The sequence below is a fragment of the Hordeum vulgare genome, chromosome 5H (genome assembly GCF_904849725.1).
Source record: "Hordeum vulgare subsp. vulgare chromosome 5H, MorexV3_pseudomolecules_assembly, whole genome shotgun sequence".
Taxonomy (NCBI): Eukaryota; Viridiplantae; Streptophyta; class Magnoliopsida; order Poales; family Poaceae; genus Hordeum; species Hordeum vulgare.
This window is the reverse complement of record NC_058522.1, coordinates 464805664-464833627: the sequence shown is the minus strand read 5'-3', so window position 1 is coordinate 464833627 and position 27964 is coordinate 464805664. Positions and strand designations below refer to the sequence as shown.

The 27964-nt window shown below is 48.2% G+C and overlaps 1 protein-coding gene and 1 pseudogene across 3 annotated transcripts; one reads left to right on the top strand and one right to left on the bottom strand.

The window, feature by feature from the left end:
• Positions 1-6976: 6976 nt before the first annotated feature.
• On the bottom strand, positions 6977-8118 carry LOC123396903 (annotated as a pseudogene).
• A 4332-nt stretch (positions 8119-12450) lies between these two features.
• LOC123395478 lies at positions 12451-18014 on the top strand. 3 transcript variants are annotated; one of them, XR_006609764.1, is made up of 3 exons: positions 12451-12613; positions 12738-13007; positions 17527-18014. XR_006609764.1 is itself a non-coding variant. In XM_045090484.1 (2 exons), the coding sequence occupies exon 2, from the start codon at positions 12950-12952 to the stop codon at positions 13820-13822; it is 873 nt and encodes a 290-aa protein (XP_044946419.1). In that variant the 5' UTR covers positions 12451-12613; positions 12738-12949; the 3' UTR covers positions 13823-14106. The 3 variants fall into 3 exon arrangements, 1 of the variants encoding a protein (XP_044946419.1); XR_006609765.1 differs by having other exon boundaries at positions 12457-12613; positions 12738-12852; XM_045090484.1 differs by lacking the exon at positions 17527-18014 and having other exon boundaries at positions 12738-14106.
• Positions 18015-27964: the final 9950 nt, after the last annotated feature.

Genomic DNA, 27964 nt, shown 5'->3' with positions numbered 1-27964 from the left:
CTGAAGTACCTGAAAAGGACTAAGGAAATGTTTCTCATTTATGGAGGTGACGAAGAGCTCGTCGTAAAGGGTTACATCGATGCAAGCTTTGCCACCGATCCGGAAGACTCTAAGTCACATACCGGATACGTATTTATTCTTAATGGGGGTGTGGTAAGCTGGTGTAGTTCCAAGAAAAGCATCATAGCAGATTCTACATGTGAAGCGGAGTACATGGCTGCCTCAAAGCCATCAAATGAGGGTGTCTAGATGAAGCGGTTCATGGCGGATCTTGGAGTTGTGTGGAGCGCACTAAATCAAATAACTCTGTTCTGTGACAACACTGGTGCCATTGCTCTAGCAAAGGAACCAAGGTTTCATAAGAAGACCAGACACATCAAACGACGCTTCAACCTCATCCGCGACTACGTCGAAGGAGAGGACGTGAATATTTGCAAAGTGCACACGCATCTGAATATAGCAGACCTGCTGACTAAACCTATTCCACGGGCAAAACATGATCAACACCAGAACTGTATGGGTGTTAGATTTATTACAATGTAAATCGCATGGCGATGTGAGGACTAGATTATTGACTCTAGTGCAAGTGGGAGACTGTTGGAAATATGTCCTAGAGGCAATGATAAATAGTTATTATTATATTTCTCGTTTAAAGATAATCATTTATTATCCATGCTATAATTGTATTGAATGAAAACATAGGTACATGTGTGCATACATAAACAAAACTATGTCCCTAGCAAGCCTCTAGTTGGCTAGCCAGTTGATCAAGGATAGTCAAGGTTTTCTGACTATGTGCAAGTGTTGTTGCTTGATAACTCGATCACATCATTAGGAGAATCATGTGATGGACTAGACCCAAACTATGAACGTAGCATATTGATCTTGTCGTTTTGTTGCTATTGTTTTCTGCGTGTCAAGCATTTCTTCCTATGACCATGAGATCATATAACTCACTGGCACCGGAGTAATACCTTGTGTGCATCAAACGTCACAACGTGACAGGGTGACTATAAATGTGTTCTACATGTATCTCCGAAGGTGTCCGTTGAGTTAGTATGTATCAAGACTGAGATTTGTCACTCCCTATGACGGAAAGGTATCTCGGGGCCCACTCGGTAATACAACATCACACACAAGCCTTGCAAGCAATGTGACTAAGTATAAGTCACGGGATCTTGTATTATAGAACGAGTAAAGAGACTTGCCGGTAACGAGATTGAAATAGGTATGCGGATACCGACGATCGAATCTCGGGCAAGTAACATAGCGAAGGACAAAGGGAATGACATACGAGATTATATGAATCCTTGACACTGAGGTTCAACCGATAAGATCTTTGAAGAATATGTAGGATCCAATATGGGCATCCGGGTCCCGCTATTGGATATTGACCGAGGAGTCTCTGGGGTCATGTCTGCATAGTTCTCGAACCCGCAGGGGCCTGCACACTTAAGGTTCGATGATGTTTTAGTATAGTTGAGTTATATGTGTGGTTACCGAATGTTGTTTGGAGTCCCGGATGATATCACAGACTTCACGAGGGCTTCCGGAATGGTCCGGAAACGAAGATTGATATATAGGATGGTTTCATTTTGTCACCGGAAAGTTTTGGGCAATTCCGGCAGTGTACCGGGAGTGACGAATGGGTTCCGGGAGTTCACCGGGAGGGGCCCACCCACCCGGGAGTGATCCCAAGGCCCTAGGGTGGTGCCACAAGTCCTTAGTGGGCTGGTGGATTCAGCCCAAGGAGCCCATGGAACCACATAAAGAAAATACCAAAAGAAAAGAAAACGAAAAAGGAAAGAGGGAGGTGGGAAGGAAGAGGAGGACTCCTCCTTCCCAAACCGAATTGGAGGAGGAGTCCTCCTCCTCCCTGGCGGCCGGCGCACCCTTGAGGCCTTGTGCATCAAGGCTAGCCCCTCCCCCTCCCTCCTATATATAGTGGTGGTTTAGAGCTTTTTGAGACACAACTTTACGACGTGCAACTCTAGCCTAAACCACACAGTTTCACCTCTAGATCGGATTTCTGCGGAGCTCCGGCAGAGCCCTGCAGGAGTAGATCATCACCACCACCGGAGCATCGTCACGCTGCCGGAGAACTCATCTACTTCTCTGTCTTGCTTGCTGGATCAAGAAGGCCGAGATCATCGTCGAGTTGTACGTGTGTTGGACGCGGAGGTGCCGTCCGTTCGGCGCCAGATCGGAACGAATCATGCGACGGATCGCGGGATGGTTAGTGGGACGGTTCGAGGGACGTGAAGACGTTCCACTACATCAACCGCGTTTCTTAATGCTTCCTGCGGTGCGATCTACAAGGGTACATAGATCCAAATCTCCACTCGTAAATGGGCATCACCATGATAGGTCTTCGTATGCGTAGGAAACTTTTTGTTTCCCATGCAATGTTCCCCAACAATTACTACTAAAGCTACAACCTAGCAATATAGTAAATGCATCTGCAAACACAAACGTTAGTATAAAGTAAACCCTATTGCTCCTGCCAGTTGCCGTAGCATCAACGTGCAAGTCGATATTAAGTATTACAACATGATCATCTCATACATCCAATATATCACATCATGTCTTTGGCCATATCACATCACAAGCATACCCAACAAAAACAAGTTAGACGTCCTCTAATTTGTTATTGCATGTTTTACGTGGTTGCTATGGGTATCTAGTATGATCGCATCTTACTTACGCAAAAACCACAACGGAGATGTGCAAATTGCTATTTAACCTGGCTCCAAGGACCGCTCCGGTCAAATCCAATTCAACTAAAGTTTAAGAAACCGACACCCGCGAGTCATCTTTATGCAACGAGTTGCATGTTGGTCGATGAAACCAGACTCTCATAAGCGTACGAGCAATGTCAGTCTGGGCCGCTTCAATCCAACAATACCGCTGAATCAAGAAAAGACTAAGGATGACAGCAAATCGAACATCAACGCCCACAAAAATTTTCGTGTTCTACTCGAGATAACATGTACACATGAACCTAGCTCATGATGCCACTGTTGGGGAACATTGCATGGGAAACAAAAAATTTCCTACGCACACGAAGACCTATCATGGTGATGTTCATCTATGAGAGGGAGATCAGATCCACATACCCTTGTAGATCGCTATGCGGGAAGCGTTAAGAAACGCGGTTGATGTAGTGGTACGTCTTCACGATCCGTCCCATGAACCGTCTCGCGATCTGTCCCACGATCCGTTCCGATCTAGTGCCGAACGGACGGCACCTCCGCGTTCAGCACACGTACAGCTCGATGACGATCTCCGCCTTCTTGATCCAGCAAGGGAGGCGGGGAAGTAGATGAGTTCTCCGGCAATGTGATGGCGCGCCGGTGATGGTGATGATCTATTCCTGCAGGGCTCTGCCCGAGATCCGCAGAAATCCGACCTAAAGGAAGAACTATGAGGTATAGGTTTGAGTTGCACGTGGAAAAGTTGTGTCTCAAAAACCCTAAAACCACGAGTATATATAGGAGGAGGGAAGGGCTAGCCTTGGGCTCAAGGGATCCCCAAGGGCGCCGGCAGAACGAGGAGATGGACTCCCACTCCAATTCGGTTTGGAGGAGGAGGAGTCCACTCCTTCCTTCCCAACTCCCTCTCATTTTTTCCTTTTTTGGGTTTTTTTTCCTTGTGGCGCCATAGCCCACTTGGGATGGCCCCACCAGCCCACTAAGGAACCCATTCGTCACTCCCGGTACACTCCCGGTAATGCCCGAAATCTTTCCGGTGACCAAATGAAACCATCCTATATATCAATCTTCGTTTCGGGACCATTTGGGAAACCCTCATGACATCCGTGATCTCATCCGAGACTCCAAACAACCTTCAGTCACCAACACATATAAATCAACTATACTAAAACGTCACCGAACCTTAAGTGTGCAGATCCTGCGGGTTCGAGAACTATGCAGACATGACCCGAGACACTCCCCGATCAATATCCAATAGCGGGACCTGGATGTCCATATTGGATCCTACATATTCTACGAAGATCTTATCGGTTGAACCTCTGTGCCAAGGATTCATATAATCCCGTATCACATTCCCTTTCTCCTTCGGTATATTACTCGCCTGAGATTTGATCGTCGGTATCTCTATACCAATTAAAATCTCCTTACCGGCAATTCTCTTTACTCGTTCTGTAATACAAGATCCCTTGACTTACACTTGAGTCACATTGCTTGGAAGGCTTATATGTGATGTTGTATTACCGAGTGGGCCCCGAGATACCTCTCCGTCACTCGGAGTGACAAATCCCAGCCTTGATCAATGCTAACTCAACGAACACCTTTGAAGATACCTATACAGTAGCTTTATAGTCACCCAGTAACTTTGTGATGTTTGATACACACAAGATATTCCTCCGGTGTCAGTGAGTTACATGATCTCATGGTCATAGGAATGAATACTTGACACGCAGAAAACAATAGCAACAAAATGACACGATCACATGCTACGTTCATAGTTTGGGTCTTGTCCATCACATCATTCTCCTAATGATGTGATCGAGTTATCAAGTGACAACACTTTGCATATGGTCAGAAAACCTTAACCATCCTTGATCAACTGGCTAGTCAACTGGAAGCTTACTAGGGACATTGTTTTGTCTATATATCTACACATGTATCTATGCTTTCATTCAATACAATTATAGCATGGATAATAAACGATTATCTTGAAACAGGAAATATAATAATTATTACTTTATCATTGCCTCTAGGGCATATTTCCAACACCCACCACTAGATTTCCTCTAGCTTGACCAGACGCGCATGTTTCCCCCCTCAAAGTGACGGCGACAGTGTCGTCCATGAAGGGGGACACACCCCGGAGCATCGCGACGAACGTCTACGCATGTCACATAACTTTCACACATGCATGAGGACCCGAAGCGATGTTTCGGTGGCATACCTACCCCCGAAAGCCACCCGATCGGACTAACCATAGCCCCGTTGACCCGGAGATCTAGGCCTTTGACTTACGTCACACGGGCTTTGACCAGTGGACTTCTCCACCTGGTTTCGATAGGTTTGCCCATAGGAACATTTAAGAAAATAGTCTAAGTTCAACCCATCACTAGGTTCCCTCCATGTCGACCCGACACAAATGTTTCCCCTCTCAAAGAGACGGCGACAATGCCCCGTGAAGGGGGGACACACCCCAGAGCACCACGAAGGGCGTCTACGGATGGCGCATTACTTTTAGACATGCCTGAGGACCTATGGTTCTCAAGCAGCTATCAATATGCTATTAGGACATGATTCCATCCGGCGTTTACTTGCCGTGACCGGGTTTTGACCAGTGGACCTCTCCACCCGGCTGTGGTAGGTCAGCCCATAGGAACACTTGGGAGCGAAGTCTGGGGCAAACCCACAGCAAGAACCCCTCCGTGTAGACCCGACATGGTCGTTCCCCCCTCCAGGTGCCGGCGGCGGCACCGCCCGTGAGGGGGGCCACACCCCGGAGACGTGTGCCGCCTCTTCGAACATGCCACCACACCGTACGACATGTATGAGGGTCCGGTGTGACGCTCCGGTGCCATTGTTACCCCCAGGGACCCCGTCCCGCCTAACCCTGTAGCAGTTGAACACGAGATCTAGCCTTTGACTTTTCGTAAGGGGGCACACCTCGGACGTGAGGGGGGTCACACTCCGGAGACCCGTGTCGGGCGTTTGCAACCGCCACAAAACTTCGTAGGCATAGATATTTTTGATTTTAATAAAGTATAACGACCTATATTCAAAAGAATATGACAGCACATTATTAATGTACTAAAAAAAGTACAAACTACATATATATTCATAATGAATGGAAAAAATTTCACCATGTCGATAAATAATGCATGTATGTTTATATTTACACATGCTACATGTAAGTTAATCAAATAATAATACATAAAAAATAAATATTGTATATGAGGACAAAAATATATATATATAACTATGCCGATGACACACCCGTCGGCATAGCTACGACAAGGGTAGGTGGTCGGCGCGCCGCAGATCGATGACGTGGCCGGTATGCCAACGACAGCCGTCGGCATATATGTTGGTCGGTGCGCCCCCAGATCGACGACGTGGCATGCGTATCTATGCCAACGGCGAGCCGTCCAGCCGTCGGCATAGATTCGACGACATTAGGCCCTCTCACAAGGGGTTTCGTCGAACCCACAGCTGTGCTGATTGCCCGTTTATGCCGACGGCCACTGTCAGCGTACTCGTATCTAGGCTGACGGCCTTTCCGTGCCGGTGGGGGCCGTCGGCATATCGGCGGATGGCCCGATGGCCTGGCTACGTTTGTCGGCATAGCTCCGAATAGGCTGACAGGGGCCGTCGGCATTCTTTCGGCTGTCGGCAACGTCCGTTATTCTCGTAGTGTTATCGATGGCCCCGGCGAGCTCTCCAGCAACCACCGGAGCTGATGACCTACGGCGGGGGTGCGGGATCATTCTAGGATTCCATTACTAGCCTCACTTCACGACGAGGTGTATGGGAGCGAGATAATCGAGCCGCGACGCACAGGGCTGTGAGCGGGAGAAGCGAGGAAAACATGTGTGGGTGTGGGTAGGGAGGGAAACACAAGCAAGATGTGCGGGCGCAGGGAGCACAAGGGCCGGTCGTAGGGGCCCAAGGCGGGAGCTTGAGCTCCTTGTCATGGCCGTTAATGGGGGACAGGGCCTCGGGCGCGATAGAAACGACGACTATGATGACAAATCGAAGAGTAAAAGGCGCTGGCGGTCTGAGAACTTGTGTTGCGGGTGCACTTAAGTCCCACTACTTGCAAACCGAAAAAACCCGTCACAGAACTTGCGTTTTGGGCTTATCTAGGTCACAACCGCCAGTTGAACCAGTGTTCTGCCCGGTTTTCTTCGTTCGCGGTCACGCCAGGCTCACGTGTGTGGTGATTTTTGCACAGAAGACCCTAGTGATTAACGACGAGGAGCGTATTGCATATTTTACATATGATAAATTGTTTTTTCCGTTCCTCTGTTTCCCGGGTGCTCCACCGGGTACTGCACCGTCTCGTGGAGCTCCAGCTTGACGTCCTCCAGGCCGCCCACGTCCTCCCACGACACCTTGGGGACCTCCACCAGCCCCGTCTCCCGCAGCGCCGATGGCTTGGTCACCTCCTTGGCGTGCACGAGGTTGTCCATGATCACCGAGATGGAGTTGAGTACCTCCACGTCGATGGTGTCCGCCTCCAGGTTGAGGACGTCCATCTTCTGGCGGACGCACTGGAAGGCCGCCTCGGAGCAGAGCGCGGCGAGGTCGGCGCCGACAAAGCCGTGCGTGTCCTTGCCAATGCGCTCGAGGTCGACATCGTCTGAGAGGGGCATGTCCTTGGAGTGGATGCGGAGGATGTCGAGGCGGCCAACCTCGTCGGGCACGCTGATGTCGATCTCCTTGTCGAAGCGGCCGAAGCGCCAGAGCGCCGGGTCGATGCTGTTGGGGCGGTTGGTGGCGCCGATGACCATGGCCTGCGCACGCGGGCAGAGGCCGTCCATGAGCGTGAGCAGCTGGGACACGACGCGGCGCTCCACCTCGCCGTACGTCTTCTCACGGTTGGGCGCGATAGCGTCGATCTCGTCCATGAAGATGATGGACGGCGCCTGGGCCTCGGCCTAAGCGAGCACCTTGCGCAGGTTGTCCTCGCTCTGGCCGGCCATCATGGACATGATCTCCGGCCCGTTGATGACGACGAAGTTGGCGCCCGACTCCGCCGCGATGGCACGCGCGAGCAGCGTCTTGCCGGTGCCGGGCGGGCCGTAGAGCAGGATCCCCTTGGGCGGCTTCACGTCGAGCGTCTTGAAGAGCTTGGGGTGGCGCAGCGGCACCTCGACCAGCTCCCGGATCTGCGCGAGCTGCTTGCGGACGCCGCCCACGTCGTCGTAGCCCGGGCCGTCCAGCCTCTCCTCGTCCCCCCGCTTGACCGGGGGTGCGTCGTGGCAGAAGACCTCGGTGCCAGGCGCCACGACGATGCACTCGTCGGGGTCCATGTCCTCAACTTCGGCAGCCTCTCCATCACCTCCATCAGCTCAATACTTGCCGCCGACGAGCTCGACGCACCAGCACCGCGGCCGCCTATCGCCTCCCTCATCTGTCCTAATGCAGGGACGTCCCCAAGTGATTAGAAAACCGACCAGGGTCTTCTGTGCAAAAATCACCTCACACGTGAGCCTCGCGTGACCGCGAACGAAGAAAACCGGGCAGCGCACCGGTCCAACTGGCGGTTGTGACCTAGATATGCCCGAAACGCAAGTTCTGTGAAGGATTTTTTCGGTTTCCAAGTAGTGGGACTTAGGTGCACCCGCAACACAAGTTTTCAGACCACAAGCGCCTTTTACTCCAAATCAAACTGGAGAGGGATGGCAGGGAATGACTGCTCACCTAAGATACCTCAGGACTTGGACATGGGGTCGGGGAAGCAAAGGAGAGGGTGGAGGAGCTCACTAAGGCGATGATGTTGCTGCTGTGGGGAGCTCCTGGTGCGCAACGGAGATGACGACGGGGCGGACGACGACGACGTGGAGGCGATCCCCTCCTCCTATCTAGGGGAATGGGTCCAGGAAGGCGACGGGATGCAGCGCGACATCTCGGAGAAGCGGAGGAAGCCGACCGGAGGCGAGGACGAAGATGACGAGGGCGGCGCTACTCCTGCTCTCTCTGAATCTCTCTCGTCTCTCTCTCCGGGCTCTTTTTCATGAAGAAGGAGGACGTGAGGGAAGGAAATGGAGGCGGCGGCGGCACGAGGAAAGGAGAGGGGAAACCCTAGGGAGACACGCTAGCTTTATAGGAGGGAAGGAGGGACGATGCCTCGACGTCCCTGAGCTCACGGCGCGACTCGTTCCTCCCCTGTCTCTGCAGGAGGAAGACGGAAGCGAACGAAGCACGTAAGCGTGAGGTGGAACAAAGAGATAGGAGCCGGATCAGAACGAGGTGCAGGTGGGCTCTACTCCTCCTCTCTTAGAAAACAAGTTTTTCATTTATTTGAAACACTAGGAGCAAGAAAATGACACCTCGGAAAAAAGAGGTTTTAGGGATGAAGCAAAATATTTTTGAACTCAATTTTTTTATTGTTAAATAAATTTAGTATGGAAACTTTTAGAGGTGGAAAAATATTTCTGTTTGGAATAAATTCAAACTTGAAGCACTTTTAAATCCAAACAAAACACTTTCAAACTAGCTGAAAATTTGTAGGAGGGCTTTACGGCAATATTTAGGGATTTTATGAAGAAGGTGAACATTAAATATGGCAGGGAGGCCCACTTGAAAAATAATAATAGAAATAGATGAGAAGAGAGAAGGGTTTTAGTTGATTGCAATGTTTCTAACTAGTCAAACAAAACCACACCACAAGATGCAAAGCACATCACCACGACATCTCACACGCAACAAAACATGATGCAAAAAAAATGGAATGGGTGCCATGATGCAATGATGCACAAGTGAATGACATGAAGCACAACTTTATTAACTCAAACCACATGATGGCAAGACATACAAGGTTGGATCATGGAAATGGATACAAGATTTGGAAAGATTGCTCTTGGGCTGTAACACCAGAGCCCGAAGGTTGGTGCCCGGACAGGCTCAAGCCACTCACCACTACAAGGAGGGCACCCTGATGTGAAGGCCTCGCCTTATTCCAAGCCTATCATTATTGATATCTCTGACAACAAGGAATAGCTTGTTTTTAGCTTAATTACCAATGACGCGTGTTCAACTATCTAGCCTCTTAAGCATGTTTGGTTTACCTGTTGCATGTGCTACTCCTACCTTTCTTTAAGAAATACTAGTGAAATATGCAATGTAATGCTACTATGCAATCTCACCTTCTAGTATGTAGTAGTGTGCAATGTGTTGTTTAGCTGACTATTTGGTTCATTTGTTTATGTGATCATCTGCAATGTGATGGTCGATTGTTGTTGGTACAATTTTGTATTGTTATGCATATGAGAAGTAAATTGAAATTGGAAATACTAAATACATGTGGAACATAAAATTTCTATATTTCATAGTTCTTAGCACGCTTGGCTTTTCCATGTGGGTTGAATTAATATGTTGGATCTGCTATGCGTTTATTTTTCATTAACATATTATACCGATAGCATGCCAAATATCACTTATAACCTGATCAATATCTATCTTAAATACGTTACATGGGGCAACAATGGGATACACTGAAGTGTACCATTAAGGTTTGCACATTCATGATCCTTTGGATAATAGCATATTATTGTGCAATTGCAGGAACCATTGTAATATTTAGGTTTCTAATAATTTGGTTTTGCACATCTAGGTCCTGCTGTAAGAGGTTTAGACCCACTGTTCGACCCATTTTGCATTTAGGGAAAATGATGTGTTCATGAATATCAGTCAAGTCAAGAAACCTAGAACGATTGTTAATATATAAAAACTAGCAACGAAAATCAACAAGATGGTTGTGTGCACAATGAAGAAGACATCAGTCAACTATAGGGTGGTACTAATCTCTTTTACCTTGTCTTCTTTCCCTTTGCGACATGTCAACTTCTCAGAACGAAATTTGTGCATACCTTTGTTTCGAGTCCTTTCCAAAAGCAGTTCATTGATGAGTATGTCTCAAACCACTTGTATGGTCAAGAGACGAGGAAGGTATTCATACATCATCCATGGTATAATCTTGAAGTCTTCCACAAGAGGATGAAGTATGTGCGGGCAACCATCCACACGCACTGTCCTAAAGTTGCAAGGACCTTCGACATCAGTGAAGGCTAATTATTTACCTTCCGTTTCAACGTTTTCCTAGACGACATTCACCTGTCTATTTACCGTATATGATGCTACTTTCAAGAAATTTTAGATGTTGCATGTGAAATTTGGCACTGTCATGTAATTGGGTACATAGCTAGGTAATATATGTCTATATGATGTTGTACTCTGATGTATTTCAATTATGAAATCATGGTCGCTTCATACGAAATGAAATATATTGTGTGCTTGATATGAAGTGTCAATTTCATTACTAAATGGATTATAAATAATAGAACAATTAGGTTGATTGGCTTTCTTATTGCAGATAGTTTGTCATACAACACCGTGAGCGATGACCTCAACACACCCACACAATTTCTGGACAGTTGGCGTGTTGGCTCAGTGAACAATCACACACGACTTCCGGGTGACAACTATGTGTGTTAGGCCATCCTTTCGAAAATATTTTACATAAAAATGTGTGTGATGTACAAGCCTATGTCAAACAGTTTCTTCTAGGCACCGTGTGTGATGGCCACCCCTAACATAGACGAAGGTATGCAAAAATTGTGTGTGATGTGCAATACGAACGAAGACGTATCTTTAGGGTTCCCTGTGTGGAATGTTAAGCACATCTCACACAACTCCCCCAATATGTCTGTTTGTGATGGCCCTTCCAATCGCACAAGCTATATTTTTGCCCATCGTGTGTGACTGGGCGCATTCATCGCCGATGATTTATGTGTGTCGTGTGGGATAGGGTCCCCTATCGCCCACACACACAAGGTGACGGTTTAAAACTGCATCACGGAAAGGGGTAAAACCGTTTGTATAGTAGCCGTCTGCACTAGTGCCTCATCTCATGGCGCCTCCCTCGCATCGTCGAGACTACCAACGTCGCCATCTTTCTCTTCCATGTGCTTCGTGCCCCACAAATGTCGCGTGAGAGTGAGGAGTTGCATGGGAGAGAGAGAGAGAGAGGTCAATTTGTAGGCCTTTTTTGCCATGTCAGCATGAAGCGTTCAAAACCAGGACGATTCAACACCAATTGGTCAAAACCAAAAGGAGGAATTGAACTTGTCCGATTTGTATAGTTGGGGTTGCAAATTGATCAAAACCAAAATGAGGGATGGAACTTGTTCGATTTGTATAGTTGGGGTTGCAAATTGTGTGGGGGTAGTGGTTGAGGGACAAAAACATACTTTATCTTTAAATAACTTTCACGTGTTTCAAAGAAACGCACGTGACATTTTTAAACATTTATACAATATAACATATAATTAAAATATATTAGTACCATTAAAAGTTTACGCTACACAAAACATCAAGTTTCAAAAAAAATGTTCATGATATGTTTAAAACTTTTATACGATGTAAAAATGTATTCGCGTAGTTGTAAAAAGTTTCATACCATTTAATTTTTTAATGTGTATTTGATTTTTTAACACTTTTTCAAAACACACATTTGAAGAAGAATATGAATAATGTGTTTTGCAAACGTTCAATGTAGATAAAAAATGTTTCAGATGTACATGGAAGATGCACAAGGGTCTGTTAAAAAAAGAAGACATGTATTAACCGTTCAAAAAAAAGACATGTATTAAGAAAAAAAATGGAATACATTACAGATTTAGCCCACTTAGCCCTATCTGGCCCAGCAACCCACGGGGGAAGGCGTTAGGGTAGGAATCGCACCGGATCTCCCTCTAAAGTCTTCCTTGTGCCGCCAACAACGCCTCCTCCCCAAATACCCCCAATTTGTTGCCAAACAACATATCGATCTTGCTGCGTGGTTGAGTGCCGATACTCTCCTTTCCAGAAATTTCCGGGTTCAGTTGATTCCCATCCCCCCTCCTCAGGTACTCCGTGAATCTCTGATGATATTTCTCTGTGTTTGTACATGGTTCTTAGATATTACGAGAGAAGAAGCTACAATCATTACCAACATTCAACAAGTCCCTTGTTCTTTCTTTTGATTATCAGGAAGCCCGCCCACCATGGGTAGCCGGTTTGTGAATCTGTTGGCTAGGAGCTACGGCGGCCCCAGATACTTCAGCCTTCACTGTATGAATCCGGAAAACTTATTTCGCCCAACCCGGTAAGCGGTTCGAGCAGTTCAACCGTTAGCGGACGCTCCGCTGCCTCCCCCATCTCTGTCATTCGACTGGCCATCCAACAATGGGGAACTGGCGTGGATGAATTTCATGGCTTTCGGCCTCAACCGGGACAATCTTCTCGCCGTGGACCAAATCGGTAGGACCTTCTTGTACAACCATGACTCTCGTTTGCTCCGCACAGGAATGCCCAAGATGTGCAGGCCCATTATCGACCCCATCTCCATTGCCGTGGGCGACAGCCTATACGTCATGAGCCGCAACCCTGGCCGGCGGCCGGATCAGCACTGCTTCCAGGCTCTCATCCGCAGCCGCCCGCCTGCTAGTGCTAGCAACACCAAAGACTGGTGCTGGTATTCCCTCCAGCCACCGCCTCTCTTTGCCGATGGGGTGGAAGTGGAATCCAGCGGCTGCGACGTCTTAATGCCCTTTAAAATCAGCGCCTACACTGTGGTTGGCGATTCACAGATCTGGATATCTACATTTGCCGCTGGCACATACTTGTATGACACCGCGAGTGACGCATGGAGCAAAGTAGGCAACTGGGCACTGCCCTTCAGAGGTCGTGCTGAGTACATCCCTGAGCACAACCTCTGGCTTGGCTTCACACCCAACGATTTGCAGCTTTGCGCAGCAGACCTCACTACCTCATGTGAATTGTGGCCGCCCATGCTGCAGAATGAGTGGACAGATGTGAACAGGCCAGAAGATTGGAGACTGAGAGATGCCAGCATTGTGCTGCTAGGATCCGGTAAAGTCTGCATTGCCAGGTTCTTTCTTACTAGACCAGAGGAGAGCATTGAGGATATGTCTGGCCATGCCCTTCTGGAAAGAGAGAATTTTGCTGTTCTTGAGGGCGTCAAAGTGTTGAAGGCTGGGGTGGGTCGGCTCCGGATGGTTAAGCACAAGTCGGAGCGTTATGTCTTTGGCCGTGACCTTGCCATACTGCTGTGATAATTTGTTCTTCCATCTATGGCAAGTGAGTTCTCTTAGATCAAAGCCGAGTGGGTCGACTGTATATTGTCCGACTTTCTATCGGTCAATTGTGTTAGAATAAGTTGTATAGGGATAGAAGAGTAGTTTGAATGTGTAATCTTTCTCTATCCCTTCTTCTGTTTTCTCTACCGATTCCCTCTCTCTCGATCTCTTCTATAACCGATCCATTGTGATCGGTCTCAACTTGTAAGCCAAGGCATCCCTTATATATATAGCAATGTGGCCCAAGCAAAGGTTTCAAAGTTTCCCATGTCATTTCACATGGTGTCAGAGCCTCTTCCTCATTAGATCGAAAGAGATTGCATCTAGCTTCCTTCTGCGACCGAGCAACATGTCCGACACTGCCATGAACCTTAACACCATCGACGCGCTCACCACCAACTCATCCTCCACCTTGGCCTCATCCTCCACCTCCACCACTACCTCGCTTGGACCACCACCACAGGAGAAGCTCGCGAGGGGCAACTTCCTCCTATGGAAGGCCATTGTGCTGCCCTAGATCAAGGGCTCACAGATGGAGCACCACCTCGACGTGAAGAGCCCGACACCGTCGGCGACTCTCACCATTGTCAAGTACGGGAAAGAAGAGCAAGTCGCCAACTTTGCGTGATCCCTCTGGTATGCATAGCAGCAACAACTCCAAGGATATTTGATGGGTTCCCTTTCCCGCGATATTCTTGCCCAGGTCGTCATGCTCCACGCCAGCCGAGGTGTGTCACGCCATCCACGCCATGTTTACTACCCAACGCCAAGCTCAAGCCATCAACACGCGCATTGAGCTCACCAATCTGCAAAAAGGTACTATGACTATGGCCGAGTATCTTGGAAAAACTAAAAGTCTTAGCGATGAAGTTGCATGTACTGGCGCCGTGCTATTTGATGTGGAAATCACATCCAAAATCCCTGCCAGTTTGGATGTGGAGTACAATCCAGTTGTGTCGGTGCTCGCTGCTCGGGTGGAACCTGTCACTGTTCAGGATCTCTAAAGTGAGCTCCTGAGCATTGACGCCCGCCTCACCCTCCTCCATGTCACAAACCTTCGCCAGTCGTCTGCTAACTCTGCCTCCCGTGGTCGAGGTCGTGGGCGTGGTCACCTGGGGCAAGGTCGCGGCGGCTGTCACTATCGTGGCTTTCCTTCGAGCGATGGTGCTCGCTCTTGTGGTGGCGGCTACCACGGTGGCTACGGCCAGAACAGCGGCGGCGGTCCCAACACCAACAACAACCTTCGCTCTTCGTCTTCCCATGGTCGCCCGAGCTACCAACTCTGCAAGAAAGGTGGCCATGAGGTGATGGATTGTTGGCATTGTTATGATGAGGACTATGTCCCCTATGCACGACACGTTGCTACTGCTTTGCGTGAACAAAGAGGTGATGGTGTTCGGTATGTTGACTCCGGCGCCACCGACCACATCACCTGCGAACTTGAGCAACTTGCTCTTCTTGAGAAGTACCTGGGCAATGATCAATTTCACACCACAAGCGGTGGAGGTATTGTCGTGGGAACGAGCCTGACAGTAGAGGTTAGGGGTACGTAGGAAGAGGGCGGAGTCCTAGCTACGGCGAGTTTGTACACACGAATGTATGAGTTCAGGCCCCTCTCATGGAGGTAACAACCCTACATCTCAGTGCTCAGGAGCTTGTGTCGTGTGGAAAGTGTGAGTTACAGGGGGTGCGAACCCTTGTGCCAGAGGGGAGGGGTGGCTTATATAGAATGCGGTATCCCTCATCAAAGATCTGGCAACCAAGGGTTCGATAGTGGAAATTAAGGCGAACGTTACTGATAACGTATGCAATAAATGCTAGTTATGACGACCAGTCGAACGTCTGCTCGTTGGCCTCCCTGGAGTGGCTTGTGATCTTCTGCGGCCGACTGGTTTCTTGTTCTTCCGAGTGAAAGGCGACTGTCGAATGAAGGGGGAAGCTTCCGAGTGGATGTAGCGTTGAGTGATGCATGCGACATGGTGATTCGGTCGGAGCCTTCCTTGTAATCTTTAAGTCCTTCAATGTAGTGTCCTTCGATAGGACGTGTAGTTCAGGCCTATGGCCCTACCCTAGGTATATATCCCTATCATTAGCCCCCGATTGGATCGGTGTTTGAATAAGGAAAGGGGTCTATGCAGATTCTAATAAGACACACGAACTCCGAATGCTTTTTAAGGCTTAACAGAAGTGTGCATCGAATGAAGTCTTTGTCATTTACCCTGATTTATTTTGTCTTGAAATGTGTACGGGTGACCTTGAGCATGGAAACTCATTCGAGTGATCAACAGAGTACCGGCCCTTGACGCGACGGGTCACTTCATGAGGTCCGTATTTCACGGGATTCGAAAACTCGGTAAGCGCGCGCCGCGCGATGATGATGCAACGACTTGGGCAAGTGGGAGCACGATGCCTCGATTATTGCGCCGTACTTATCGCCATGTATCGTGCTTCCTCTGTTATCAAGATATATAGAGATCTGGCGGGCCCATAAGTCAGCGACTCACTCGAGCGACTATAAGATGGGTCGTTGCAAGGGCTGGCACAGTATTCCTCCTTAATCTTTTCCTCTTTTCCCACCACCTTTGCTTCACGGGCGCCGCTCAGATCTGCCGCCTCCACTGCCACTGCGATGATGAAGGGGAAGACAGGGAAGCTTGAGCGTGCCAAGAAGGGAGGCAAGGGTAAGAAGTCGTTGGGCGCCCGATCTACGGCGCCGCCGGGGTGGATCCATGGGGATTTCCTCCGATCAACTTTTAGGGAGGCGGACGTCCAGAACCTCGTCACCAACGGGCTGATAGCCGCCGGGTCATAGAGGTTGCCGGAAGGGGAAACCGAGCCGGAGCCGCGCGAAGGCGAGCGAGTCCTCCTCCTCACTCACGTCGAGCGAGGTTTTTCTTTGCCTCCCCATCCATTAATTCGTGGGTTCTTAAATTTCTTCGGTGCTCAACTTCACCACTTTCCTCCGAATACCATTGCGTACCTTGCCGCGTTCGTAACGCTATTTGAATGCTTCCTGGGTTGTTCCCCTCATTGGGGCTTGTTCAAACACATTTTCATGATTCGGTCTGTGTCGGTTAAGAAAGCCAATCCTAGTGATAGTAGGACCCACATCATCCATCTATGTGGTGGTCTGAGACTCCAAAAGAGGAGTAAGAGTATGTTTCCGCAGATGACCCTTCGTGAATCTGTTCGGGGCTGGCAGTCGACATTGTTTTATTGCAAAGATGTTGCATCTCCCAATATGTTAACTGGCCTTCCCCCCTTCACATTGGAGCGACCGACTTCTCCCAGAACGTTGACGGTGAGGATAAGATACAAGTAGGAATTTTGGTGAATGCGGTAGTGGATCTGATCCGTGGTGGAGTGACTAGAATGGACCTATTAGAGGCGTTTCTTAGTCGGCGAATCCATCCCCTTCAAGCGAGAGACCACACCATGTGGCACTACTCTGGCCCCAAGGACACCACTCGGTCACACCGAGAGGAAGTCTCGGAGGAGACCGTGGCTCAGAAGCATCACCGGAGCCAGTGACAACCCCTTGTGAGCCAAGCGAATCTTGCCTTACTCTGCTGAGAACCCGCCACCAAACCTGATAAGATATATCATTTTCGAATACTTTGATATTTCATCGAGTGCTTTGATATCTCTGGTCGACTCCCTTTATTGTTTGAATGTTGTAGGAGTTGACAAATATGTATTCGCTCATGCCGAACGGAGGGCAACTTGATGTCGATGAAGAGAGTGTAGGCGGCAGCGTGGATAGTGATTATGATGAGGACATCGAGGACAACGAAGACGTCTCGAAGGAGAGCGAAGAAGAGATTCAGTCTCCCCTGCGTAACGAGTCTCGATCGAAGAAGCCTCAAGACTCGGCGGCTGCCCCAAGGAAGACCCTGACATCGAGCACCAGGAATATCAAGCATGACTGAGCCACAACAACTGAGTCGGCAGAGAAGGATGTGAAACAGCCCAAACCCGACGCTCCCAAACCTCGGAAAGCTTTACCGTGAATGAGGCTCATTGTGCCAGTCGCCTCGGCGTGAGTGTTTATGTAACACCCAAGATTTTATTTTATTTTTATTTCCTTGATTTCCTTGGATTTTCAATTTTTGGCTTGACAAAAAATCTGAAGCTCTCTTGCTAATCTTCATGAGAAAAACCTTCTCGAGTTTCTTTTTTTCCACCAAGCAAGTTTAGGAATATTCTTTTGGCCCTTTCTCAAAATGAATTGGTTGAGGGAATATTCTTTCTTTTGCAAATTTGCAAATTTCCCATAAGCTTTTTATTAATTCTTCAAAAGGAAATAATCGCCACCTTTTGTTTTAAATCTTTTTTCACCTCTCCTACCCCTAAACTTTTATTTTGAATGTTTCCCAAAGCTTTACAAGGGATGGATCACCCTTGATTATTTTTATTTGAATAAAAGGGATTTTCTGTAATCAGTTTGAGCCCCTGCAATTTTACAAAGGAACTCCTCTTTTCCTTTGGATTTTTGACCCCAAACTCTAGGAGTTTGAAGCCCTTAGTGTCTTCTATCATCTCCACCAGAAACTTTGAGTTGCCAAGTTCAAATATTTCAAATTCTGTTTGACTGAAGTGTAACACCCTGGTTTCCGCTCCCTCTTTTTTTCATTTGCGGGATTTGACTCCTGTCTTTTTTCTCGGTGTTATCGGATTTCTTTCACTCTTGGGAATATGAAGATGGTCATCTAGCCTTGCCTTCCCTATCCAACCAGAGATTCTCTTCAGTCCAACCTTGCCACCCAAGATCTTCCTCAAGGTTTTGCCGTCAAAACCCTACCTTCCGAGTTGCTGAAAGGGAAACCCTGATCCTTTCAGTTTCAAAGGAACCCCAATTTCCTTTGCCCTGTTTCCTCCCAAACCTTTTCCCAGTAATCATCCCTTATCTTTAAATCCTGGATATGCAAAAATATTGCCTTGTCATTTGCAATATTTTCCATTTATAATTAATTCCTTTTCCTGTCAGTTGATGGAATTAAATCCAGGAAAATATCTATCCATCTTCAAAGTTCATGAAAACTTGTGGAGGTATTCTTTGTGATCATATTGAGCTCCCATAAAATATTGGCCATTATTAGATGAGGGAAAATTGTCTTTTCCCTTTTAATGTCAATATTGTTTTTTTGGCACTTTCTAAAGGAACTACCATTTTAGTAGCCAGGAAAAATCCCAAATAAATGGTGGAGCTTCTCCTATCCATATATTCTCTATTTCCATCAAGATCCCAAGCCCCATAGTTCAAACTTTGAGCACAACATCAATTTGCAAATTCTGTCCACTTCGGCAATTTGCAAAGGAATTGCTCTATTCCTTGATCCCCTTGAGATGAAACTGTTCAAGGTGGTTTACATTTCTAAATCACTTATGAATACCAAAAATGAGCTCAATCCCTATATCAATCTCTCCCCAAATATTTTCCTAAGTTTCTGCCCCCTTTGGAAGCTGTGTGAAGGAAGTATCATTTTGGCATTTTCAAATGAGCTGAAATCTTTACAGTAGCTTCCTATGCTCAAATATTCACCCTCCACCAAATTTGAGCCAAATCCATCTAGCCATTTGAGCCCAGCTTCTAATCCTAGTTTTTGGACCAATTTTTGGTTTGTGAAGGAAGTGTATGGAAATTGGGTCTAAATGACTTCAGTTTTTTCATGCATATACTGCTTGCTACCCAATTATTTTATGACAAAGATTCAACTCCATTTACCTATTCATTTCTCCAAAAACAACTACAAACAGTTTGCTGCCAGAAACTATTTTGGTAGGTTTCTTCTTCCCTAGAGCCACCTGGCCAGTTCCAACCGCCGTTCTTATCTATTGGAGCAGTGAAGGACCTGTTGGACAAGGTGTGACAACCAGAAGCGGTCCAGAGCATGATTTGTCCGTTGTGACCACGGGTAGAGCGTGCCAAAACCATGCCCTGTGCACTAGAGCCTTCGGGAGCCCTCCCTGGCATGCCATGGCTTGTCCGGGAGCATCGGATACCTTCCCAGCGCGTGCACGCACCCTCTGGAGCTCTCTCCCTCTTGTCCCCTTGCTCTCAGCCTCCTCTGTCGACTCGGATTCGCCGCAAGTCTCGCCCCGACGACTGTGAGCTCTCGGAGCTTTGCCCAACGTCGAGTAGCTTCTTCACTCGGCTATATAAGGTGTGTCATGGTTTTTTCACGGCAGATGTCCTCGTGAAAGGACTTAGTACTGGAGCCATCGCACCTTGGTGGCGACTCAAAGGGGTTAAGCGGGAGAGACACGACGATTTACCCAGGTTCGGCCCTCGAGAGGAGGTAATAGCCTACGTCCTGCTTTGTGTGTATTGATGTGGATTCGATTACAAGGGAGGCGTAACTCACCTAAACCTAGCACTCGATGATTTCTAACCCACCTCTGTCCCCCGGGACCTCACCTTTATATATAGGTCGATTCCCTAGGGTTTACAAGGATTCCTTCCTTTCTACAACTCGTGACCAATGTGGTCTTTGAGTCGCCATCTTCCAAAGCTAGGAGACTCGCCGAGAGCCATACTCGTCATACAACTTTGATTCGGCCAAAGCGAGGCCCATCTAAACATTTGGATGAATCGCCCAACGCATAACCTGGCCCAACTAGGGCGGGTCATCCACAGGTCACATCCCCAACATTAGGCCCCAAATTGACTTGAACATTTTTTCTTCATGCCAATACCTCTGCTCCATTTGAAGGCGATTCATTCCCTACTTCTCTTCATCTGTCAAGAAATTGCACACCCGCCATTGCCTTTTGGATACTGAAAATCCCTTAAGTTGCCAGATCATTACCGACTGGCCTTTTCTTACTCCTTTTTTCTCGGGAAGACCACCACAATTCCAACGGATCTTTAGCGCATTGTTATCCCAAAATTTTCGGCACACATTTATAGCGAATCTTTTATCCCCGGCGGTTCCCGCTCATGGTGCCTCGATTCCAGCACCTGCCTCGATAAATAGGCCAGGGGGGAACAGAATTGTCGCTTCCCACCTACCAGTCCTGTCACCTTCCTCTCCACCGACGCAGCGAGAAAACCGCATCGCCCCGAGGAATCCGTCGCCGACCGCGCTTTCGACCTTCACGCGAGGTGCTCCGGTGCCGCCCGTGGGCCTTCGCCGTCGCTCAAACCTTGCGCCGGAACCAACACATCTGCCACCGTCTTCTTCGACCGCATCGCCGTCGGTCACCTCGCCATTCACCTCGAGCCTCGCTGCCGCCGGAAGCTTCTTCGTTCGACGGGACATCCGCGCTTCTCCAGCAAACCCCGTCATTGTCGGCTCTTCTCACCCGACAGCATCAGGTTAGGCTTCCATTCGTTTTTAAGAGTAGATTTATTCTCCGCTTGAACTTCCGCCATTACCGTACTCTTGAAGCTCCTTGCACATAGGCATTATCTGGTCCGAATCGATTAGCACGAGTATTAATAGGATAGCCAGCGTTCCGAATGTTTTTGCTTGTCCGCTGTACCAGTGAATCTGTGAAAATAGCGTCTCCACCAAACGAAAGGCATTCTTTGATAATAAACTGTCGCGCCCAGTCATTTTCCGTAGGTTTTCACGTCTGTCTGGTAGATCCATTCCTTTTTTACTGTTCGCAAAAAGCTTTTTGTAGTCTTCACCTCCTGGTACTTCAAATGAAAACGCCTTTATTGTTTTCAGAACGTAGCCCTTGGGAATAACCATACTTCCGTAAGTCGCCATAGTGACCCAACTCGGCCCTTTGATCTGGCGGGTTAAATCTTTTTTTTAACCAAAGTACTCGGCGGTTTAAATGAACCAATTCCATCCCATATAGTAGGTGTCCAAGACATGTAATATCATACTTTACTTATTTGTAGCATGTGTGCCGTCTTCAAGAGTGACTGGCTTCCTACCAAGGTTGATGACGCTGTATTAGCCAATTACGTGAAAACGGGCTGTTTGGATCCTCAAGATGTTATTGCCTGGCGCACAGGGTTAGGAGAAGATCTCCCTAACCCCAAAGAAGGGGAAATAGTAGTTTTTGTTGAACACCTGGAGCGAGGTTTCAAGCCGCCCGGATCAAAATTTCTTAGGGACGCCTTGACTTTCATGAACGTCCGACTCCAGGATCTGGGACCCAACTCCATAAGCAATTTGAGCCAATTCCAAGTTCTCTGTGAAGCTTATCTGCGGATCGAGCCTTCTGTCCCCTTATTCTGGCATTTTTTCCATCTGAATCGCCAAACGGAATTCCACAACGGCCCCAGCTTGGAACTTGGTGGCGTCAATGTCCAACGCCGCAGGGATAGCCCATTCCCCTCGCTCATCATGCCTAGCCATCCCAAAGGCTGGGGCGAGTGTTGGTTTTACTGTCAAGAGACGTCTCCTGCTGGCGAAAACAAGCTGCTGGGTTACAAGCCAACTCGCCTTCCGACCAACTTCAAGCTCCGAGACAAGCTTACCGAGGAGGAAGAATCGGAATTCATCCCAATACTATCTGAGTTAAGATCTTTTACGAACAACGGCTTTACTGCGGTCGACCTAATCCGCTGCTGGGTTGAATGGCGTATCCTTCCTCTGAGCCGCCGGGATGGCCTGATGTGTGAGTTTGATGGCACCCTGGATCATCCTCAATGCTATTTTCGCATAGCTTTAACGGAAAAGGATATTGTTACCATTATCAAAAAGCTGACTGGCGATCCTGCGGGAAAGTGCGGCCAAATCGGCCTTAAGCCTTTCTGCAAAATTAACCCGGCGCCCAAGGTAAACAATCCTAACCCGCCTTTGGTCTTTATTCTTTATGCTTCTTTTGTATTGTGGTTTCGTAATATATGCAATTTCAGAAAGGCGATAAGTTCTGGTCCAGGAGGCCCAAAAAGCAAGCCATGAAAAATGTCAAGCCGCCCTCAAAGAAAACCAAGGGTAAAGGCAAATCTGCTGCGGCCGAACCATCCGAAGTTGACGAATCTCAAGTCGGCGATGCGCCTTCAGAGGTAAAAATTCGTCCTCTGTTCACTCGCCACTTGTTATTGTTAACCTTTATATCTATGTTTCTCCCTTTCCTTGAAATAGAACGAAGATAACGAAAGCCAGGAGGACTCTGTTGAGGTAATTTCTGTTTCCTCCGATTCATCTCCTTCTCCACCTAAGCCGGCCAGGCGAATTTGTGGGAAAGTCCCTCTCTCACATCCAAATGCTTATCTGGACCCAAATTTCCTACTGAAGAAAGCACAGCACGCCTCAAACCGGAAAACACGAAGTCATTCTTGCGACCTGGTATCCGGCTTACCAGCAACAAATAAAAGAAAACCAAGCGAGGTACTCTTTATGAGTAACCATTCTTCATGTCTCTTTAGACCACATTCGTAACCCGACTGTATTACTGACGTATAATTCTTTTGCAGAACTCTCCTCCCACTTCCGGCGACTCAGTGATGTCGACACTTCCACCTATGATTTGAGTTCCGGGGTAAGTCTTTTGATAACCTTGCCGTGCCTCTTGAGAATAACATGCTTTTCAATTCCTTAACGAAATTATTCCCTTTTTTCAAGGCACAAGCCAAGAAGAGGAAAACCAGCGGATCAACTCCTGACGCGGCTCCAGAACCCATGAGAGAATCAACTCCGACTCATGACAATCCGGATCAGACTGAGCCCGTGACTCAAGTGGGTCTTCCTAAGTCGCCAAAGGAAACAATGGATGCCCCTAAGCCGCCGAGCCCATTAACAACAACAGAAGACCCAGATGCTGTGGTTATTACCGGTTCTGGCTTTTCTAAGCCGACAGCTACAGTTTTATCCAAACATGTAGCATCCTCTTCCCAAGGCATGCCCGAGTCTGGGCTCTCCAAGGGGAAACTTTCCGAATATGCCAATTTGGAATTTAAGGAACTTTGCTCTGGCTTTGTAAGTCGCCTGGAAGCAAACTATGAGATGGAGAAAAACCTGCTGCAGATGTTAAACAAAAAACATGAGGTAAGTTTGTAAGTTTTGTTATACTTTATTATTCCCATTAACCCCCAAGGGCCGGGTCATCAGTAAAAAGATGAGCCGGGCCTTACAAATTTAGAAAAACTTTTGCGACCAGTAACCCCCAAGGGCCGGGTCATCAATAAAAAGATGAGCCGGGTCTTAAAAATTTAGAAAAAACTTTTGCAACCAGTAACTCCCAAGGGCCGGGTCATTAGTAAAAAGATGAGCCGGGTCTTGATTTTTGTACAATTTTATCTAAAAAAATTATACATTAGCCCCCAAGTGTCAGGGATATTGCTTTGTAGTAGTTCTGAGACTTGCCCTTATTTTAAATTTTCAATAGGAAAATCTTGCTCAGACCGAATCAGCGCTGGGCGACTTAAGGACAAATTTAGCTGGACAACAAGACGCCCGAGCTCAGACGGAGGAAAAGTGTCAATTGGCCTTGGCCGAACTGGTAAAACTCAAAGTCGAGTTGAAAAAGGCTCAGGCTGACCAAAATGCCGCTTTGAAGAGAGCAGAGAAAGCTGAAGCTAGGATGGCGACTGTTCAACAGGAATTATCCGGCTTAAAGCGTCATATCTCCAACATGACGCAAGCCGTCTTTGGTAAGCCTTATTTAAACCTTCGATCTCCCCCTTTCTTTTTTTTAAATAACACTTATGTTAAGTCGCTAACCATCATGATTCAGGTCCGAGAGCCGCCAACCTTCAAGAAGACTGTGTGTTGATGCTGAAGGCGATTTACACGCTGACAGAGCGACTGTACATAGGCAGCGTCTTGACTGTCAAAGCTGTGATGGGCGCCAAAGAACCTATCACTTCTATCAAGAAGGTGCTTGGCTGCTTGTCTACACTTCCCCCTCAGATCGGCGAGTTAACTCGGTGAGCCGCCCGAAAAGGTGTTCTGACTGCCCTGAGTCGTTGTTCGGCGTATGCTCCAGAAATCAACTTAGAAGAAGTAGTCGCCGGTTTTCCTCAGCTCAAGGATGATGGATCAGAATTTGTTGAAGAGGATTATCAGCGAGTCATCAAGGACTCTCGGCTGGCTGCAACTCAACTCGCCGCAAGCCTTGATTTAACAAAATACCAGGCGGCTTATGATAGCAGAAACAAGAAAGTCAGCCCGCCAACCTTCGTGACGACCAGCCTAACTCCTCGGCGAACCAAGAATCCTTTCGACTTGGAAGCAGACTTGGCATCAATTCTGACTGACGAAGATGACTTTGCTGCTTTGGCCAAGTGCAATTGGGTATTGGACGACTTGCAAATCGAAGTCGGCCAGAGCTCACGTCAGGATGATCCCGAGGCGCCAGCGAGGTAAACTTTATTAAATTTGGCCTGAGAGCCATGTAATAGGTCCTTTTTTCGTAAGTCACTACTGTTTTCGATGATACCTTCTGCGAGAACCTTTATATCGCCCTTAAGGTGATTTGAAATATTTGACCCGCCTTTATGAGAGTCTTCTATAATGCTTAAATTGCCATGGATGAAACAATTCTTATCACCGTCCTGTCTTAAGCTTTGGAAACAGCATATGTGAAAACAAACAAACTATAGATATTTTCAACAAGTATTTAGAAAGAAAAAAGGCTTAAAACGTTCAGGGTTAAGCCACAGCACAGTAATTTCGTCGGCTCATAAGGTCGCGACAGGGGGAGGCGAGTCAGAAAGCTCGTGCACCCACCCTAAATGCAGGTTTCGTCGGCTCATAAGGTCGCGATAGGGGGAGGCGAGTCAGAAAGCTCCTGCACCCACCCTAAATGCAGGTTTCGTCGGCTCATAAGGTCGCAACAGGGGGAGGCGAGTCAGAAAGCTCGTGCACCCACCCTAAATGCAAGTTTCCTCGGCTCATAAGGTCGCGACAGGGGGAGGCGAGTCAGAAAGCTCGTGCACCCACCCTAAATGCAGGTTTCGTCGGCTCATAAGGTCGCGACAGGGGGAGGAGAGTCAGAAAGCTCGTGCACACACCCTAAATGCAGGTTTCGTCGGCTCATAAGGTCGCGACAGGGGGAGGCGAGTCAGAAAGCTCGTGCACCCACCCTAAATGCACGTTTCGTCGGCTCATAAGGTCTCGACAGGGGGAGGCGAGTCAGAAAGATCGTGCACCCACCCTAAATGCAGGTTTCGTCGGCTCATAAGGTCGCGACAGGGGGAGGCGAGTCAGAAAACTCATGCACCCACCCTAAATGCAGGTTTCGTCGGCTCATAAGGTCGCGACAGGGGGAGGCGAGTCAGAAAGCTCGTGCACCCACCCTAAATGCATATTCTGTCAGCTCATACGGTCGCAACAGGATGACACAATTTTGCTCTTTCAATGAAGAAGCCCCCAAGTCGGGGAGTATTTTATTACTTCATAATGAAACTGAAAAAACTTATAAAATGCGAAGCTTAAGAGCTCAAGTGTAGTAAGGCCGCAAATGGGCAATATTCCAGGGGCGAGTTGACTCAGCCTTTGTGGTCGGTCGATTAGGCCGAAGATCCATCAAATAATAAGAGCCATTGCGGAGGTTCTTGCTGACGACGAACGGCCCTTCCCAAGGGGGTGACAACTTGTGCATGCGTGCTCGATCTTGTATTAGACGAAGCACTAAGTCGCCTTCCTGAAAGGTCCGACTCCTAACCCGACGACTATGATAACGCCGCAAATCTTGCTAATAGATAGCCGAATGGGCCGCAGCCAGGTCACGCGCCTCCTCCAAGGCATCCAAAGAATCCTGACGCGCCAGCTCATTATCCTGCTCCACATATGCGGCGACTCTAAGAGAGTCATGCCTTATGTCAGTAGGGAGAACAGCCTCTGCTCCATAGACCAAAAAGAAGGGGGTGAACCCCGTGGATCGGTTCGGGGTGGTCCGAATACTCCACAGTACCGAAGGTAACTCTTCAACCCAACACCCTAGAGTCCTTTCCAGGGGAACCATGAGTCGGGGCTTGATCCCTCGCAAGACCTCCTGATTCGCCCGCTCTGCTTGCCCGTTGGATTGCGGGTGAGCAACTGCAGAAATATCAAGTCGGACATGTTCTCGACGACAAAACTCCTGCATCGCCCCTTGGGACAAGTTAGTACCATTATCCGTGATAATACTGTGCGGATATCCAAACCGGAAAATCAGCTTCTTTAGAAATTTGACCGCTGTCTCCGCATCGCATGCTCCAACAGGTTCCGCCTCAACCCACTTGGTGAATTTATCAACTGCCACCAATAGGCGGGTCTTCTTGTTAGAGGACATTTTAAAGGGACCTACCATGTCCAACCCCCAGACTGCAAAAGGCCAAGTAATGGGAATCATTCTCAATTCTTGAGCCGGCACATGAGCCTGCCTCCCATAACGCTGGCACCCGTCGCACCAACGCACTATGTCTTCTGCGTCTGCATGAGCCGTCAGCCAAAAGAAACCATGACGAAAAGCCTTCGATACCAAAGAACGTGACCCGGCGTGGTGTCCACAGTCTCCGGAATGAATGTCATTTAGGATCACGCATCCTTCCGTGGGGGAAACACATCGCTGAAAAAGCCCAGAAGCGCTCCGTTTATATAACTCGCCATTAATGATGACCATGGATTTGCTATGCCGAACGATCTGGCGAGCCAAAACTTCGTCGGTGGGTAACTCGCCGCGAGTGAGATAAGCCAGATAAGGGAGAACCCAATCCGGAGTGGCATGGAGAGCCGCCACGAGCTGAGACTCGGGATCCGGTATCGCCAATTCCTCCTCTGAGGGTAAAACCACGGACGGTTTATGCAAGACATCCAGAAAAACATTAGGAGGAACCGGTTTCTGTGATAGCCGAGTCGCGAGAGGGCCTCAGCTGCCTCGTTGAGGCGCCGGTCAATATGGTCCGCCTGGTAGCCATGAAAATGACCCGCCACATCAGACACAGCTCGTCTGTAAGCTGCCATCATGGGATCCCGAGAGTCCCAGGTACCCGAAACTTGCTGCGCCACCAAATCGGAATCACCAAAGCACCTGACTCGCGTTAGGTTCATCTCTTTTGTGAGTCGCAAGCCGTGAAGCAAGGCTTCATACTCCGCCGCATTATTAGTGCAGGGAAACATGAGTCGGAGAACGTAACAAAACTTGTCTCCTTGAGGGGATACTAACACCACACCAGCCCCCGAGCCTTCCAACTGCCTGGATCCATCAAAGTAAATAGTCCAGTAGGTA